Source organism: Zosterops lateralis, assembly GCF_965231275.1.
Source record: "Zosterops lateralis genome assembly, chromosome: 8".
Classification (NCBI taxonomy): Eukaryota; Metazoa; Chordata; class Aves; order Passeriformes; family Zosteropidae; genus Zosterops; species Zosterops lateralis.
This window is the reverse complement of record NC_139768.1, coordinates 28,464,685-28,482,257: the sequence shown is the minus strand read 5'-3', so window position 1 is coordinate 28,482,257 and position 17,573 is coordinate 28,464,685. Positions and strand designations below refer to the sequence as shown.

Sequence of the window (17,573 nt, the reverse complement as noted above, 5' to 3'; positions counted from 1 at the left end):
GCCTTGCATGCAGAAAGGCTCGGCTGAATCTTGAAAGGACTTTAGCATGTTAGACCCTAATGCAGTTTCCCTCTCTCCCAGTTTATTTGGTTTTCTCCCTGTGGAGTGGAGTCTGCAGTGTTTATTTTATTTGCTTCAAGTGAAAATGGAAATGCGTGTTCATGAGTCAGCATTTTTGCTAGATAGTTTCCAGAACTATCAAAGGCCTGGCACCTTTTTATTCTGTTATGAGAAGAAAGGGGATTAAATATGCCTGTAGTAAAAATACAAGTGCAATTGAGCCAAAAAATCTGAGAAACAAAAGGAAATGTATGGCGAAGTCGTGTGTTACACCTGTTCCCTGGGGTCTATGGTTAGAAAAGTTATGTCTAAATTGCTTTGATCTACTGATACATCCTCTTTCAAAAAATTATGTAAAGAAACCGAGGAGGAATAAGTGAAAAAAAAAACATTCCAAGGCCATCTTTAATTTAAGGAAATATTACTGCAGTTGGCTTTGCATGCCTGGGTTGGCTTCTGTGGCTGGTAATTTAGGTGGATGCCTGAAGCTGAGGTTCTGCCAGCAACTTTAATCCTGACCTTCGAATTTTCACTGATCATCTGCTTTAATTAGATGTTGCCCTATTCCCAGGGGACTGCAGATGTGCTCACAAGGATTCTGGCTGGTGAAGGAATCCTGGTGTGGGCCTCAGGCTGCTCTGCCAAGTGCTGGGGGGGTCAGCTGTGCCTGGAGATGGTTTTGCAAAGAATGCTGTCCAAGAGTGAGTTTTTCTGGAAGCTGCCAGGGCGAGGAAATACTTGAGGGATTGCTGGTTTGATCTACTGCTGCTTCTGATGTGCAGCTGGAACTTTGCCTGGGGAGCTGCTGCTGTCACTGGCTGCCCGTGGGAGCAGCCATGGGAGATGAGCTTTTGGACAGTTCTTACTACCCAGGCTGGGCACAGCAGGGAGCCAGATCTTCTGCAGCTTAAATTTGACCTCTGCTCTTTCCTGCCCATGGAGGGGACAAGAGAGGCCGAGGTTTGCCAAGCTGGTCAGTGCTGGGAGCTCTGCCTGGCACAGGCAGGAGAGGGGCTGGGTCAGGGAAAGGCTGATCCCTGTGCAAACCCTGCAGGCAGGACAGTGGGAAGGCTCCACGAGTAGAGGAGGACAGAAGACCTTAGGATCATAGACCCTGAGATCTGTAGCTTTAGGATTTTTGTGTGTTCTTTTAACCTTCACCAAAGACACTAAGGTTAATGGGACTACATTGAAGGGGAAAAAAATACTTTTAAGGAAAAAAAAAAAAAAAAGAAATCAAAAAGAAACGTTTTGGTCTATTAGTGGTTTATACAATATCTTCAATATTTTCATAGAGCGGAAGTGGAGATCAAGTGAAGAAACTGTGGTTTAGAACTCTTTACTCTTCTGGTATTTTTTAGTTCCCTGGTTTCTAATTTTATTTCTAGGCTCTCTGGGAATTCCATGGATAGCTTTGACCTTCATAACATTTTCCTTGGTCAATACAAGAGGACCAGGCACCAATGATACAGAGTGAGCTGGATTTGGATACAGGGAGCACACTGTAACTCAAAACCATACAGTAGCTATAAAAATATGCTTGTCTTTTGCATATTTTCTCTAGGAAAGTATAGGAAGCAATCTACCACTTAATTGTAAGAAATTATGGATGAACGAAGTATTTCCTTGGTTAAATATCTAATCTGCTGCTTTTCCTTTCTTCCAACTCTTGCTTTGATGTTGTTAATGTTTAGTCTAATTCCTGGCTATTTTGCTGATTATTTATATTCCATGATGCCTTCAAGTTTAACCAAAGTGCTGGTTGGGGTGGAAGGTGGGAGAAGACAAAGATAATCTGTGTTTAAAATCAGTATTAAATGGGCTGCAGAATGGTAAAGAGCTGTATCTGTTTAATTAACCTTTGCAATCACCAAGCATGGTTTATGTTAGAAGCCTAAAGAACTTGTGAAAACTGCTGTTTACAGACCTGCAAATTGCTGTATTCTAGATAATCAGTGAGCTGAGCCTTTCTCTCCTCAGTAATTTGTGTATTTTACCAAAATCTTTTTCTGTGTCTGTCTGGGACATGAGTTCAGTAATAGCAGCAGTAAACACTGTTGACTTTTTCCCCAGTGTTTCTTATTCCCTGTATTTACACGGTAACAGTCTCCAAGGGTATCCAAGGGTTGCTCAAAACCCTTATCAATGATTTGCTTTAATTAACCAACTCAGAGTAATTAACTCCACATTGATACAGTATGATTCTTTTTAATCGAGTTACAGATAAATGTTTAAGAATGTAAAAACCTTTCTAAACCCAGAAACTCTTTTAAGAGATGGACGAGGCACAGCTGCAGACAGAGTCTTGGGATTCAGGGGAAAAAAACCAAAGTTTTCAGTCTTTAGCATCTTCCATAATGTCATCATTGACAGCAAACATGGCTTCAGCCTCAGGAAGACATGGAGAGTCAGAGATTTGCAGATCTTGGTCTCACCTCAGCCTTTCAGCAGGTACAGTCACAAAGGAGAGAGAAGAAATTGGATCAGAATGACAGCCTACTTCCAGAAAATCATCATCATTCATAAAGCATTAAGTAGAGCTGGAAGAACTTCCTCAAAGGTCCCTTTCCCTGTAGACTGAGGGCTCCAAGTTGAAGCACAGGCTGGACCTGCCACGGGCAGACTATGGAAACCCCAGAAGTAAAAGCTGCTCGGCCAATTCCTTAAAGCATTCCAAAATCAGGCTTCTGGGATGGACCATCTCTTCTCTCACCTTCAAACACCCAGAATGAGGTCTATTGCTGTTGAGCAGCATTCAAACACTTGTTAGAGCAGAAACTGCCTCACAACTTACACTGGAGTAATGGAAGCTCCTCTGGCAGATATGTCAATAACAAAATGCTTTAGTTACCTGAACAGAAAAGTATCTAAGACCCATCAGTACAGGCTAAACTGGAGCACTACCAAAACAGGGCAGTGAAGATGGAGGGGAGAAGCTTTTCTAAGAGACACAGTGCCTACCAGTGTGGCAGAATGGGGAAATCCATTATGAGTTTTTGGAGAAAACTTTAAAACTCACAGTAGTAAATCTAAGTAGTGTTGGGTAACAAAAAAATAAAACCCAAACAAATCCCAAACCACTTTTTGAGATTATTTTTGCTTTACACCACAAATGCTTGCTTTTATTGAAAAACACTAAGTGGAACACTCATACTGTATAAGAAACACTGACAATTAGTCAAATGCACAGATAGCCAAACACAACCAAAATATCAGTATTAACATGAAAAAACTGCTGCATTAATTGCTCAAATACATACCAAGCCTTGCTTAATGGAGTGTGGCCATGAGCACGGTTTGGTTTCCCTCCCTTTAAAGTTGTAAAACAACTGACCTTCAACACCTCATGCAAAAGCATTTCTCTAATGCTGCAAAAAAAGCCTTTTCTTATATCATATTTTAGCCCTGAACTTGCAAAACCCCACCAAACTAACAAGTCACCACATATAGTTATTTGAGTCATTCCTGTCTTTGAGCACAAGTCAAGCTAAAGCTATGGAGACGAGAAACAGAAAAGTGACTTAATGTTGCTCCTTTGGAAATTACAGAATCACAGGGAGGTTTCTCATTAGCTCAGGAAAATGCACACCCAGTTCAGTAGATACTGAATAGCAGGGAAGTCAGGAGATAAATGCTTTGCTTTCAGAGATAAAAAAATTAAATAAATATTTACATTAAACCAGCATCTACTGCTCAGAAGTCTTTATTAAGAAAAAAAAAACAAAAAAACCTGGGGTATCCTCTTAAGGGACACAAGAGGAGCTCCTTGGCTGGGACATGGCCTTGGTCAGCACTGCTCCCCTGTGGCACCGGCCACCCACGGCTTTCAGCTCTTTCCCAGCCTTTGCAATGTTCCCACAGATCTAAGAGGATTACGGGGCCAAGTTTCATGTTTGCCATTCTCCTGCAGTTCAGCAGGTGTTTCCTCTCAGACCTGCCTGTGCAGAGCAGCCACCCTTGACTCAACAGTGGTCAGTCTTGTCTCCAGAGCTTGGAGGATCGTATCTACCTGCAAAATAACCAGGGAAACAGACTTGGTTACACACAGAATTTGACAAGGCAAAGAGCATGTGTGGACATCAGAAAGGGCTCAAATCTGATCTCACATCACCAATTCTTTTCATTTCATTCTAACATTCACTGTCCACACAGGAACTCTTTCCAGCCTTGCTAAGTGTCACAGCCGTACACTCAGCTTTTGTTGGACAACCTTCAGCTTCCACAGTCAACATCCTTACACTGTTTGCTCCCAACTCTTCCTACTTGCAGTCACAAGATTTTAGTAGAGCAAAACATCAACCTGATTTATCATGATTAATATTTCAATACAAAGTTACAGGAAAAGCATTAAGTCCATCTGCACAAAAAGCAGAAGAAACGTGACCCAAAGTTCAATCAAGATCAGGGCAATTGAATCAGAACTAACTAGAAACAGCATATCAAATTACTGGGACATAAATAGAAACCTAATGCTGTGCTTGATAAACACAAAATGCTAATTACCATGAAAATTGAAGGAAAAGTTGCTGAAGACCTTGTATAACACAAGATACCAATTACATGAAGCAGTCCAGTACATGTTACAATGCACTGAATTGCTCTGGGTGAAACCAGCTGTCCTGCAGAAACTGTTGAAGCATATTAAGGTTTCACAGAGGTGATTTAATCAAACAATGATATAAGGTTAAATCTCACCCTTTGCAGCACCTCTTGCAAGACAGCTCGACTTTCAAGAGTTAGCGGTTCCTCATCAACAGGAGCTTGCTTTTCCAGGGTTCCTAGAATATAGCTGAGATGCCACAGTTTAGATCATGCACTTCCCACTCTGAAGCCAAAAATCCAAATACAGCACTCCTTCAGAACCCTGAGAGACAGCCATGGATTCTGGGGCTACAGGATACCGTGAAAAATTGCACCAAGACACAAAGAACAGTGCAGTGCTTGCTGGGAGAAGCAGCATTATGCTCCAAGAAAATGTCATTCTGAAGCCAGCTTAGTGCTTTAGAGAATTTTACTGCCATGGAAAAAAAGAGTATTATAGCTGTGGAATGAAGAAAAAAATCCCAAACCCACTGTCTAGAGTAAGAGGGTAAACATCCACAGCAATATATCAAAATAAACGGCAACTTCAGAAAAAAACAGAGACATTAATAGCAGTCCAGATGAACAACAACCGTTTATGAGAACAATGCTCGCACCAAAGAACTCTGCGTGGAGCCTTAATTCAGGAAACAGTTATTGAAGAATATTTGAAGACCACTTTTAAGTGCTATACACCAAACTAAACCCAAGCACACTTCCATTTTCTACACAGATTCTCAGACAGCTGAGTGAGAGTCTCAAGCACACACTCAGTTGTCAGATTTGCCTTTGCCCACCTTAGCAAGGACAGAGCAGACGTGGCCAGTACAGGTCAGACCCTCCCAAGTCCTGCCTGAGCCCCTCTGGCCACCCTTCCTGCTGATAATGCTGACCCCTAACAGGCTCCAGCCAGGCCTCTTTGGTGCTTGGTTTGTCTACTCTTCTGATCAAATGGGAAGGGACCCTCCTGTGCCCTGGGCCTGGTGATATTTTCTTGGCTGGAATGCAGTTTCTCATACAAAAGACAGACACGGTTGTTTTGCTTTGTTTTCTAGTATTTGCCCTACACAGATGATGTTCCTCACAACTGAGCACTACAATGCCAACAGCAGCAATACAGGAAACCACTCTGGGACAGAGCAGCAGAAAAAGCCATCTCCAGACTTGCCAGAGATATGACAGGAGCACCCTCCGTGCAATGCCTGGTTAGTGGAGTGGAGCTGACAGGCTGACCCATAAACATTCTGTGTTTACCTTTCAACAGAGTCAATATTGAAACAGAACAAATCTCTCTTGTAGTCGAGATGCCTTGAGGTGCACCTGTAGATGCTGCCAAGTGTCCTTGAGCAGCCAGAGCAGAATAGGGTTTCTACCATGCTGTAAGTAAGGAATAACATTTATTCAGAAGAAAATAAAAGGAAGCGCCTATTCCCATGCCTTTTTTAAAAAACAAATAAAATCATGCATTAGAATTTTTTAAGCATTCATTCTTGCTTTATGCAGTGTAAATTATGAGCACTCATCTTTCAGTCTGAATTTGCAACAGCTCCTCAGGCTGACTGACCTCAGCAAGACCATCAGAATCACTAAATTGTGGAGGGACCTTAAAGCTCATCCCATTCCACCCCCCACCCTGGGCAGGGACACCTCCCACTGTCCCAGGCTGCTCCAAGCCCCAGTGTCCAGCCTGGCCTTGGGCAGTGCCAGGGATCCAGGGGCAGCCACAGCTGCTCTGGGCACCCTGTGCCAGGGCCTGCCCACCCTCACAGGGAACAATTTCTTTCTGATACTTAATCTAAACCTGCCTCCCTTCGTCCTAAGGCCGTTCCCCTTGTCCATCACTACATATCCCGGTGAGAAATCCCTCTCCCTTAGGCCATAGGCGGCCTGCACAGACCCCCCCAAATCAACGTTCCGGGGGCTCTCGGGGCCACACGAGCACTCCGGGCCCTTTACCGGCTTCTCCTCGGGGCCTTCCCCGGGAACCCCCGACTCCCCCGGGGCTGTGTCCGGCCGGGACCGGCCCTCACCATCCGCACTCTCCGGGGAGCTTGGAGACCTTCCGCTCGGGGTCCACGGCGACGCTGGGGGCCGCACCTGCAGCGGGAGGGAGGGAGGAGGGAGGGATGGCGGGAGGCCCGCGGGGGCACGGGGGGCGGCGGGGCCGGCACTCACTGCGCAGCAGGATGCAGCCGCTCTCCTCGTCGTTCAGCACCCAGCTGGAGGTGTCGCCCACGGGCCGCCTGCAGCCGGCGCACATGAACACCATGGGCATGGGGGCCGCGTCCGCCCGCCGCTCTCGCTGGTGCTCCAGCAGCGACAGCGAGTGCTCCAGCTCCGGGCACAGCTCCAGCTCCGAGCGCAGCTCCAGCGTGTCCCGCCCGCCCGCCGGGGAACCGGCCGCGGGCCCCGACATGGCCTTCGAACGGCCCGCCGAGGAAGCGGCAGTGACGGCGGACACCGCCCCGGGACCGCCCCGGAACTGCTCCGGGCCCGGCCGAGCCTGAGCCTGAGCCTGAGCCTGAGCCTGACCTGAGCCCGAGCCCGAGCCCGAGCCCGAGCCCGAGCCCGAGCCCGAGCCCGAGCCCGAGCCCGAGCCCGAGCCCGAGCCTGAGCCTGAGCCTGCCCCGCCCGCGGCCCTGCCGAGCGCCTTAGGGGGTGGAGGCGGAATAGAGCGTCTGGTTCTTCAGAACGTGCTTTTTACGTGAAGCGTTTTATCAAGTCACGCCTGATTCAGAGAACCTCCGGAGCTGGAAGGGAGCCAAAAGGATGATCCAGTCCAGCTCCCAGCGCTGCACAGACGCCCCAGCAGTGCCCCTCCGTGCAGCCCTGGCAGCGCTGTCCCGGAGCTGGGGCAGCCCGGGGGCCGTGCCGTGGGAGCCTCTGGGGGAACAGCCTTTCCCTGACAGCGCACATAAACCGGACACAGCTCCAGCCGTCCCCTGGGCCCCGTCCCTGTCCCAGGGAGCACAGACCGGAGCTGCCTCTCGGGAGAGCTGCAGTCCCCGGTGAGCTCTGCCCTGAGGCTCCTCCAGGCTGAATAGTGCCCTCAGTCACTCCTGGTGTGGCCCCTCCCGATCCCAGCCCTTTCCATCCGGATACATTCAGGAATGTTTTTCCAGCCCAGGTGTTCTCAGGAGCTCCCAGGAACGGTGTGCTGCTCTGAGAAGGGTTTGTGACCCAGCTGGCACTTGTCCCCGCTGTCCCTGGGTTACAGGACACTCATCTCAGTTTAAACCGTGCTGAGAAATAACCCAAGTGTCCAGCAAGAAGCGAGGACTGCATTTTCAGGGCTGCTCTTACATCTCTGCCATACATTAATACTCATCGCCGCTATGTTTTCAGTGCCAAGGCAGTCCTTGTGCTGCAGGACCCCGGAGCGACTGGTGCAGGCATCAGCTGTGCAATTCTCTTCCTGAGGTCACTGAAGTACAGGAAAGCAAAGCAGTGGGTCGGAGTTCCCAGTTGGCTCAAAAGGCACCACTGACATGGCTAACAGAACAAACTCCTCTGAATGTTTCTGGTATTATGAATATTACTGGAATTACACAGATCCAATTCCAGTAGATGGAAGCAAGTTGAAGGTTAATAAATGTAAGTATTGTGGAGTAGTAGGTGCTAATCTAGCACAGGGAAAATGTTGCATAGCTTGTCTCGCTGACATGGTTTTGTTTCCTTGCAATAGCGTCCATGCCAGTGCATGGTTTGTGTGAATTGGTGTCTGCCTTCAGGCTGGCAGGTTACTAACACACATTCTGGGCTTTATCTTACAGTATTTGAAGCTATAACACTGCTGACACTACTTCTTGTTTACAAGGACAAATTTATTTTGAGTCATTTGCTAAGGGAAAATTTGATGACTTGCAAATCTGTACTGTGGGGTGCTAGTGGCCTGTGTGCTGCTGTCACCAAAGTTCACTGAAAGAGTAGAGGTTTTCATAAAAATATTGTGTTTTCATCTTGGGACAAGGCTGACATTGCAACTGGTAAACATTCAGACTTTTAGTAAAGGAAATGTATGTTCCACTAGCCAGGAACAATAAGCTGCAATCATATTGTTTTACCTTTCCTCCTTGGATTTAGTGCTGCTGAACTAATAAAGTAATAATATCTATTATCGTGAAAATGCTTTGCTGCTGTGGAAACTGATTCTGCTGGGCTTTGCAGTTTATTTTCAAAGGATATGAAGTAGCATTCACTGAACTCATCTTGCAATAGCTCATTCCATTTTACACCTGGCTTTGCACAGTGAAACACCAGTGTCTTTTTGTAACTATTTACAGCAAATAATGTCGGGTTTTCTAATGTAACTGCACTGGTTAGGTTTTGCTAAGATAAAATGAGAAGCTGAGTCACAGTGGATCAACCAAGGCTGGTGGATGGACTGACAAAGACCAAGGGAGAGCAGGTGGGGTGTGTTGAGTCACTTATGCTGTAGGCAGTGCTTCCCCATGATTTCTGTCAAGCCTCTGCCTGTGGTTATATCTTCAGTTAATTAACAAAGTTATGGGCTTTACTCATTGCTGTTTAGTTTACTGAAGATGGCTGCAGCTGTTCAGGTGTGGTTTCAGAGACTAAAATTGTTTTTCCCAAGGTTATTACAGTGAAATTATTACATATTCCAGGAAAATGTGATGGCCCTTCAGAATATCTTCCCTTGCTTGGACAGCAGTAGGAAAAAGGAGCAGAAACTTACTCTGCACCACTTCTAGAAAAGCTTTTCTGGTCACTCAGGTCAGCCGAGGGTTATTGCCTCCAAACTTAGAGCACCACACCTTAAAGTAGTGTGAATATCCACATCCTTCCATACAGAAAATCTAGCTCTCTAAGAGCAACATTTGGTGCTGCTAGGACCAGGCAAGTTATGAGCAGCTCCTTTGATTCTCTTAATTTTAAAGTTAGGGCAGATTATTACCCCCAAATTCCACCAGGGAGACCTCAAACTGCTTAGCTAAGCTAGGTATAAATCTCTGGCATGTGGCTTGTGCAGCAAAACCCAAAAATCAGGAATAAACCTTTCCCCTGTTTTCTCCTCAATAACATTTTTCTACCATTTGGGTCACCTGGTGCATAACAGAGGTGGGATTGGTGTTATAGCACTTCCCTCTCTGGCAATTGATAGGGTATTTCTGTTTCTTCAGCTGCCTGTTTTCTTGAAATTTGTGGAAACTGTGGCTTCTGAGAAAAGATGCTCACCCTCTGTTAAATTTAATTTAAATTTGTTGACAGTTTTGCGGAGGAAATTACCCCGTATGTGCTTGTGAGTGATCCGGCAGGACGTGGTTCCGCGGCCACCTCAGCGTGGGGACATGTCCTGCTCCCTGAGGAGGCTCTGCCTGGCCAGGGATCTCAGCAGCCCCTCGGTGACCAGCACAGGTGACAGCCACTGCCTCGCCCCCAGGTTCACCTGCTCTCCCTGTGTGGAGGGCGGTGCTGGGAAAACAGGGCCACAATGGGCAAGTGTGGAATTCAGGTGTTCTCTGCACTTCTCCAGCTCAGACACTTCCACATCTGCAGCAGTGTCATCTTCTTCCACCTCGTTCTTTTTCCCAAGTGATGATTTTTCTGATGAGATGAGGCTTGAGCTTTGTACTTGTCTTTAATATTTTCTGTAAGAAGAAAACCACTATCGAAACAAACATCAGATACTGCAAAGGATTTTCCAGGTACAAAACTGTGCAAGTAAAGTGCTCTGCTGTGTTGATTCAGTTGTTACAATGGTAAGTACCAGCCTCCTTTAGCAGCTTCATGGAGCTTGCCCTGTTCCAAGGGGCTCCAGGAGCTCGCAGGGACTCCAGGCTGGAACCCTATTCCAAACTGGATCACCCAGCCTGGAGATGAGAGAAGCTCCTGAAGCCTGGAGCAACACAGCCCACACAGAGTAAGTCACAGCCATCACTCCAAAAACTCCTTTCAGGTCTTTCTGAGGAGTTTTAAAGGGTGAGAAAAACTTCAGAAAAGCTAAAGCTTTTACAGTATCCCCTAAATACGTGATACTTTCTTAACTGATACAGAACATTTAAACAAACCTACAGAAGCTTTAATGTGCACCAAAAGCAGTTGCTGCTGCAGGAAACCAGTGTTGTTTTAAGACCTCCCACTCCCAGGTTCCTTGCACTTCTTGTTCACAAAGAAGTCACACAAATCCTGAGATTTTTTTCCTTTCTTCAAAAATGGTAACAACAAGAAAAGTCAACTACTTAATTTTAGCTTTCTTTATGTGTTTATTGTTTTTACTTACACATCTCTTACAAATCTCATCCACACTCAATGATTCAAACCTTTGAGCACAAAGCCTCCAGGCACTGCTTTTTCTTTTAAGATTTCATTAAAGAATACCATTTTTCAAAGCCTGACATGAGATTTGCAACTAAGTTTCATTTTAAAGCTCTTTCCCTTCTTAAACTGTGTTTTCTCAAAGCTTCCAAATTGTGTTAAGATTAGAATTCACCACAAGGAAGACCTGAAAAATGTCTTTCCATTTCCTTTCCTCCTCCCTCAAGCTACATGAGTCTGACAAAAGGTGTTCATTTCCAGAGAAGTTCACCTCACTTGTCCTGTTGGTCTGTAACAGCTGCAACAAAATATTCCCTCCTGGAAGCAGTTTAGCCCTTACCAAACAGTGCTTTGTTTCAGCACTTCTGAGCCAGGCCCTGCGGGTCCTCCTGCAGCTGCAGGTCTTTGCTGACAAGGCTCCACTCGTGCAGCAGCAGCAGCAGCAGCAGCTCCCTGTTGGAGAGGAGTTGTCATTGACCAAGAAAAGTCTCCTCTCCCTAGAATCCTCAACAACAGCAGCACAATATTCCAGCACAGAGCTGAGGGGGCTGAAGAACTCAGTCAGCCTGGCCAGACCTACATTAGTCCTGTCAAAAGAAAACACAAGCACCATGTATTTTCCTGCCTGCTAATTAATGAGTACAGTTTTTAATCCTGACTGTCAGAATGGCCAGCAATTAAGGATGTAGGACTTGACAGCAACTATGGATCACATTTTACTTTTTTCCCCATGTATTCAAACACCTGAATCCTCCTGTCAAAAAAATCTCATCCAAATTCACTATACAGGGCACAAACTGAAGGTGAAAAAAGCCAAGGAAGTTTAGTCTGGATATTGGGAGGTCTTGTAGTGGAAAGGCTGTCCAGCCCTGGCACAGCTGCTCAGCGCAGTGGTGGAGGCCCCATCCCTGGAGGGATCAAAGCCGTGTGGATGTGGCACTTGGGGACACGGGAGAGTGCTGGCACCGAGGGGACAGTCTGGGCACTGTGATCTCAGAGGGCTCCTCTGACCTGAAGGCTGCCTGGCAAGCCCAGGATGCCAGGAGCCAGCAGCCTTTTCTCTTGGATTTCCTGCTTATGGGCATTTTAAGCCTGCTTTGCTTCACAGGTGCTTTTATGCCAAGGGCATTGCCATAATTTCTGATCCTAATTCAAGGTTTGAAAAGCTGAGTTTTATGAGAACTGGTTCATATTTTGATTAACCTTAGCTTGGAGTTTCCCTGGGCACCAAAGTCAGAGGGTGGATCCCATGTGGCCTCAAAGGGCCATAAAATCCCTGCTATCCAAGCCCCAGTTCCCTCGGGATTGCTTTGTTGAACCTTTTCAGGGGTCATTTAGCAATCTTAAGGGTTTGGGAATTTCATGATAAAAACAACCAGAAACCTGTGAAAAAGAAACTGAACTAAAGCCAGCTAAAAATGTTCCCTATGGATGATTTATTAAAACCACTTGTTCAAAAGGAGGCAGGATTGATTCGCTGCTCACCAACCCACCTGGCCAAGGTCAGAGTTCTCTGCCCACTGAGGACGCAGCAAACAGCAGGGAGGGACCTTTCTCCTGCTATCCAGCACAGTCTCCCTCCCTCCCCACGCAGGGAACTGCAGCCACCCAGGGAACACTGACTCAGTCCTGGGCTGGCAACAGGAGAGGCACAAGGAATACTGTGAAGTCATTCCGATCTCAGCGCTCCTCAGACCTGGGAGAAGGTGCTTCCCACGCCACTCTTGGAATTGTCCTGCCTGTCCCTTCCAGCTTGGGAAGGCTTCTGTGGGTGCTGGGATTCTTGGTGCCTTCAGAAGCCACAGGTGCCTAAAGCATTCCCTCGGGAACATGGAGCTTCTCTTGTGCCTTTCAGTCCTTTATCCCAAATATTCTCCCCAGTGCTCTGCAATCTAGAAAGAAAAAACGCCAAAAGAGGGAAGACCAATTCATTCTGACGTTTAGGAGGGCGGCTTATCCCATCACACTTCCAGGTGTAAAAACATTTCTGCCACTCTAACAAATCGTCCTGATCCACTGTCTCAGCTCGATGCTAAACTATTTAAACATTATTGCAAGAATCCTAGGGGACACCAGGCTTGGAATTCTCAGCTCGCTCAGCTTGGCTACTTCAAGGACTTTGCCACCCAGGGAACCCAGCGCTTCCAGCCTGAAACACCACATTTGCTACAAAGCCGATCAAGAACTCGCACACACAGACGATGTGAGGCTCCAGCCAGTCCGCTCTGGGCAGCAGCGGCAGCAGCAGCTCCCAGGACGTGAAGCGCACGGGCTCAGCCCGGGCTCCTGCAGCGCTCGGCCGGAGCCGAGTGTCCCCGCGAAGCCCTGCCCGGAAAACCGGGGCGTGCCCCCAGGCCCTCCGCTCACTGCGCACCGCTCGGCGTTCCCCCAGGGAGCCGCTGCCTCCTCCTGCTGGCTGATGCCGGCTGCCGGCAGCTCCGCCGACTGTTCTGCCCCGACGCTTCTGTGATTTCCTCCATTTCCCCGGGCCGGAGCGGGGCGGGGGTGCTGAGTGAGGCCGCGGCGGAATGGGGAGACGGCACGGCACGGGAGCCACGCCCAAGACGCCGGGCGCGGCAGGACCTCGGCACGGAGAGGCGCCGCCGCCTGTCGGCGCGGGCCCGCCTCCCGCACATCCCGTTCCCGCGCCCCTGGAAACGCCGCGCAAAATCGCTCGTGGGTGGCGCCGTGCTCTGCGTAGGGCGCAGGCAGCCGGGAAGACTCCACTGGGGCCCTTACTCCCCCTCCCCCCCTCCCCCCCCCCCCCCCCGCCTTTTTTATCGCCATATTTAGAAGGTCAATCGTGTCGCGCCGAGTCGCCATCCTGAGGCGGACAGACGGCAGTTTCGCCCCCCTCGTCGCCATCTTTGTTGTGGCAGAAGCCACTTCCGGTTGGGCCGCCATCTTCGTTGTGGTGGCCTTAAGGTCCCCCCCGGCTCCTCACGGAGACACCTGACTAAATCGACTGCCTGGAGCCGCCCGCGGTGCCGCTGAGCCCCCACCCCGTGTCTGCAGACCTGGAAACACCACGGAAAATCGCTCTCGGGAGGCGCCCTGGTCCGGGTCGCGCGCAGGCAGCCAGCTAGACCCCGCCGGGGTCCTTACCTTTTTCCCGCCCTTTTTGCTACCTACTTTGGAAGGTCGGGCGGCAGCGCTGCCCGGGGACGGGCGTGGGGGAGGGCTGCAGTACCGCTCTCTGTCCACACAGCGGCAGCACTTCCTCCGAGCGGACAGGCCGGGGACGGGCGTGGGGGAGAGCTGCAGTACCGCTCCATGTCCACACGGCGGCAGCGCTGCCCCCGAGCGCACAGGCCGGGGACGGGCGTGGGGGAGAGCTGCAGTACCAGTCTCTGTCCACACGGCGGCAGCGCTGCCCCCGAGCGCACAGGCCGGGGACGGGCGCGGGGAAGGGCTGCAGTACCGCTCCGTGTCCACACGGCGGCAGCGCTGCCCCCGAGCTCGGCCCGGGCTGCCGTGCGTGCCGGGCACCGGCACAGAGCGGAGGCACAAAAGAACGTGGCCAAAAATCCCCATCCAAAAATCCTCTAAAATAAATGCCCCAAAAGACCCCCAACCACAACTAGAAGAACCCTGCCGCTAACCAAATTGAGACAAAAAAAGCTTTATTTTAGGCTCTCGTTCAATATTTTTTATATTTATTATTTTAATGTTGATATTTATCATGACAACTTCCCTTTTCCATTAATATCTACATGTACTGTATATAATACACCAAAATATATGTAGTATATTTTATATTCTTGAAATTTTATATTTCATATTTTTATATATTTACTATTTTGACTGTATATTTCTATTTATATTTGTCTATTTTTGAATTTTTGTACATTTGTTTTTGTTTGTATTTTAAGTGATATATTAAACTTTATGAATTCATTAACCTAGCACATCAGAACCACCATTAATTAGACTTAAATTAGCCTGATTTTCAAAGAGGTAAAGATTTAATTTTTATTAAAATAGTATTGGTATGTGTTTTTTGTTTGTTTGTGTGGGGGCGTGGTTTTGGTTTATATGTTTGCTTTGGATTTTTTTGTTATGAGGTTCAGAGAGTTATGAACAACAAAGAGGTTTGGACATTTACAAAATAAAATATCCACTTTGTTTTATTGCCTACCTCTGAAATACGCCTTGACACCAAGTTACTGCTGATAATACTGCACAAGGCAGAGGATGTTACAGGTCTTCATTTTGGCAGTCTGGATGACAAATGTCTCTTCCAGCGCTGCGATGTGCTTCGGGGACAAGCAGAGAACAGAGGCAGAAGTTACCAGAGAGCCCTTTCTATTCCCTTCAGCCCCAGCATCTGTTCTTATGGTTTCAAGGCAGTCGATTGGTTCATTTCTAGATAAAAACGTTTTGGCATTATTTTCAAAACTACTACCCATCTCTAGTCAGAGTTTCCTACACTCCTGTGTACAATAGAGTGGATAAAGGAAAGAGAGGGTTTCTTTCCTAGCAATTTTAGAGATAAATTCCTATTCTTTGGAAATACCTATAAACCCGAAAATTTTACAGGTTTTAGTATTCTACAACCACCCGCACCTGTGAATTTTCTGGCAGCTTTGGGTCCCTCTGGGAGAGGGCATCCAGCATGACTCCTCATTGCACACCCCCTGCGCCTCCGCCGCGGCTTGACTCCTTCTCCTGGGGACACAGAACGAGTCAGACTGCCCTGGGCAGCAGCGCGGCCCTTTATTCAAGCCCTTTCCACCTGTACATCATCCCAGAAAGGGGTTCTGCTGCAACAAGAAAGGGGGGCGGCCCCCAGACGGCCCCGCTGTCATGGGCCACCAGCCGGCCCAAGGCATGGGGGCAGCGCGGCCCGGGACGCTGCCGCGGCTCCGGCTCCGGCTCCGGCTCCGCTCCATCCCTGCGCCACTGCAGGGACCTCCTCCCTTCCCTATGATGCTGCTGCCGCCTCTGGGAGGCTGCGGCACCGGCATCCCCATCTGCTCTCACGGGCCCGTCCGGCACTGGGATGGGAGCACCAGGGACAGACGACGAGAGGCAGAAAGACGGAGTGGGAGCAGAGAGGACACGGGAAGAAAAGGAAGAACGGGGTGCAGGATGAAAATGGAAAAACAAACAAACAAACAAACCTGAGATGGGCAGCATGACAGAGAGGCATAAAATAAGAACAGGCACAGGGAACGGGAAACAAGAATCCATTGGGAAACGATGGCACAAGGAGCACTGCAGGACCACTGAGAATAAAACGGGAACACGAGTGAGGCATGGAGAAGGACAGAGAAAAAGACAGAGTGCCAAGCACACAGCGAAGACAGGGATACAGAGGGAAACAAGGACAGAGAGAGGCAATGACCACAGCAGGATAGGCAAGGCGTGATGCAGGGATGGAGACGGAGGGGCACGACGGGCAGGGCAGAGGCTTAACAAGAGAAAGGTACAATGAGTGAGGAGGACTGCGCAGCAGGGGCAGACAGCTACAGGGAAAAAGGACAGCAAGAGGGACAAAGAAATACAGTCACAGAGCAGGACAATGGAAAAAGGAGAGGAAGAAAGAAGGAGAAATAAAGATGCAGGCAGGAAGTGAGCCAGAGAGAGAGACAAAAAGCAGGACAGAACAGGGAGAGGGACTTGTCCTGGGTTGCAGTGTAGGATGTACACAAAGCATTTATTCTATCACCATCTCCATGAGCTGTTGGAACCAGGTGGGGCAGTGTTTTCCCAGGCCCCCTGCCTCTTCTGCTAATGGCCTTTGGGCTCTCTTCTGCTAATGGCCCATCAATGCCTTGCCCGTGACTCACAGGTAACTCCCTCCAGGAGTTATCTCTGTTTAATGGGCCATCAAGGACCCACTTCACAACTCCTCATCCCATTGTGAGGTGCTCTGCCCAGGGGGAGGAGCCAAGCATTCTCACCTGGATATAAGCTGGGATTTGGGACAGTGCAAGCAGCCCTTACCTACTGGATTCCCAGAGGACCAGAGCTGCCAGACCTTTCTACAGGATCACTGCTTCAGGAAGACCCCTTCATCTGGACTGCTTCCACCATCCTGCTCAGGTTGTATTCTGACTCTGTCAGTGGTCTGTTGTGTTATTGCATTTATTTTATTTTATTTTTACCTTTTTACCTTTTTTCTTAATAAATTGTATTTCTGACTTGGAGCCTCTCACTCGTTTTGCTTTCAAACTACAACAGGATTGAGTAACATATATTAAATACATATTAAATATTTATTTCATAGAAGAAAAACAAGAACAAGAGAAGGTAATGTAGTGAAAGGAAATGGGATGGGGAGCATACAGGACAATAAAGGAACACAAAAGACACACCAGACAGAGAGAAGGGGTGGAAAGTTGGATATAAGGCTGAAAGAAAAACAGGAGCAAACCCTAGGACTAATTATTAGGGAATGTGGCTGATGAACATGTCAAAAAATCACCAGCTCGAACACAACTGGTTACTGTCACAGCTTGGCCTGGAACTCATTAATTAACATCTGTCTCTTGGCAGGACCATAAAGCCCCTGATCAAACATGAGGTGAAAGCTGAATGTTTGATTTGGTGGTGCTCAGCCCTATTCCCATCCCGTGTGCCAGTGAACACCCTGATCTCCAAACCTTTTCTCAGGGAGATTTCACCTTTGTCTGTTCTCTTCCCCTCCCGGT

General features: G+C 48.2%; 1 protein-coding gene across 1 annotated transcript; it reads right to left on the bottom strand.

Annotated features, from left to right (window-relative positions):
* Window positions 1–2,813: 2,813 nt before the first annotated feature.
* On the bottom strand, window positions 2,814–7,969 carry LOC310912066 (protein Mis18-alpha-like; the record flags this gene model as incomplete). The annotated part of the gene is made up of 6 exons (XM_083866278.1): window positions 2,814–4,069; window positions 4,756–4,849; window positions 5,896–6,018; window positions 6,672–6,738; window positions 6,817–7,291; window positions 7,958–7,969. 6 exons carry the CDS (start codon window positions 7,967–7,969, stop codon window positions 3,989–3,991), a joined length of 852 nt encoding a protein of 283 aa, XP_083722404.1. The 3' UTR covers window positions 2,814–3,988.
* Window positions 7,970–17,573: the final 9,604 nt, after the last annotated feature.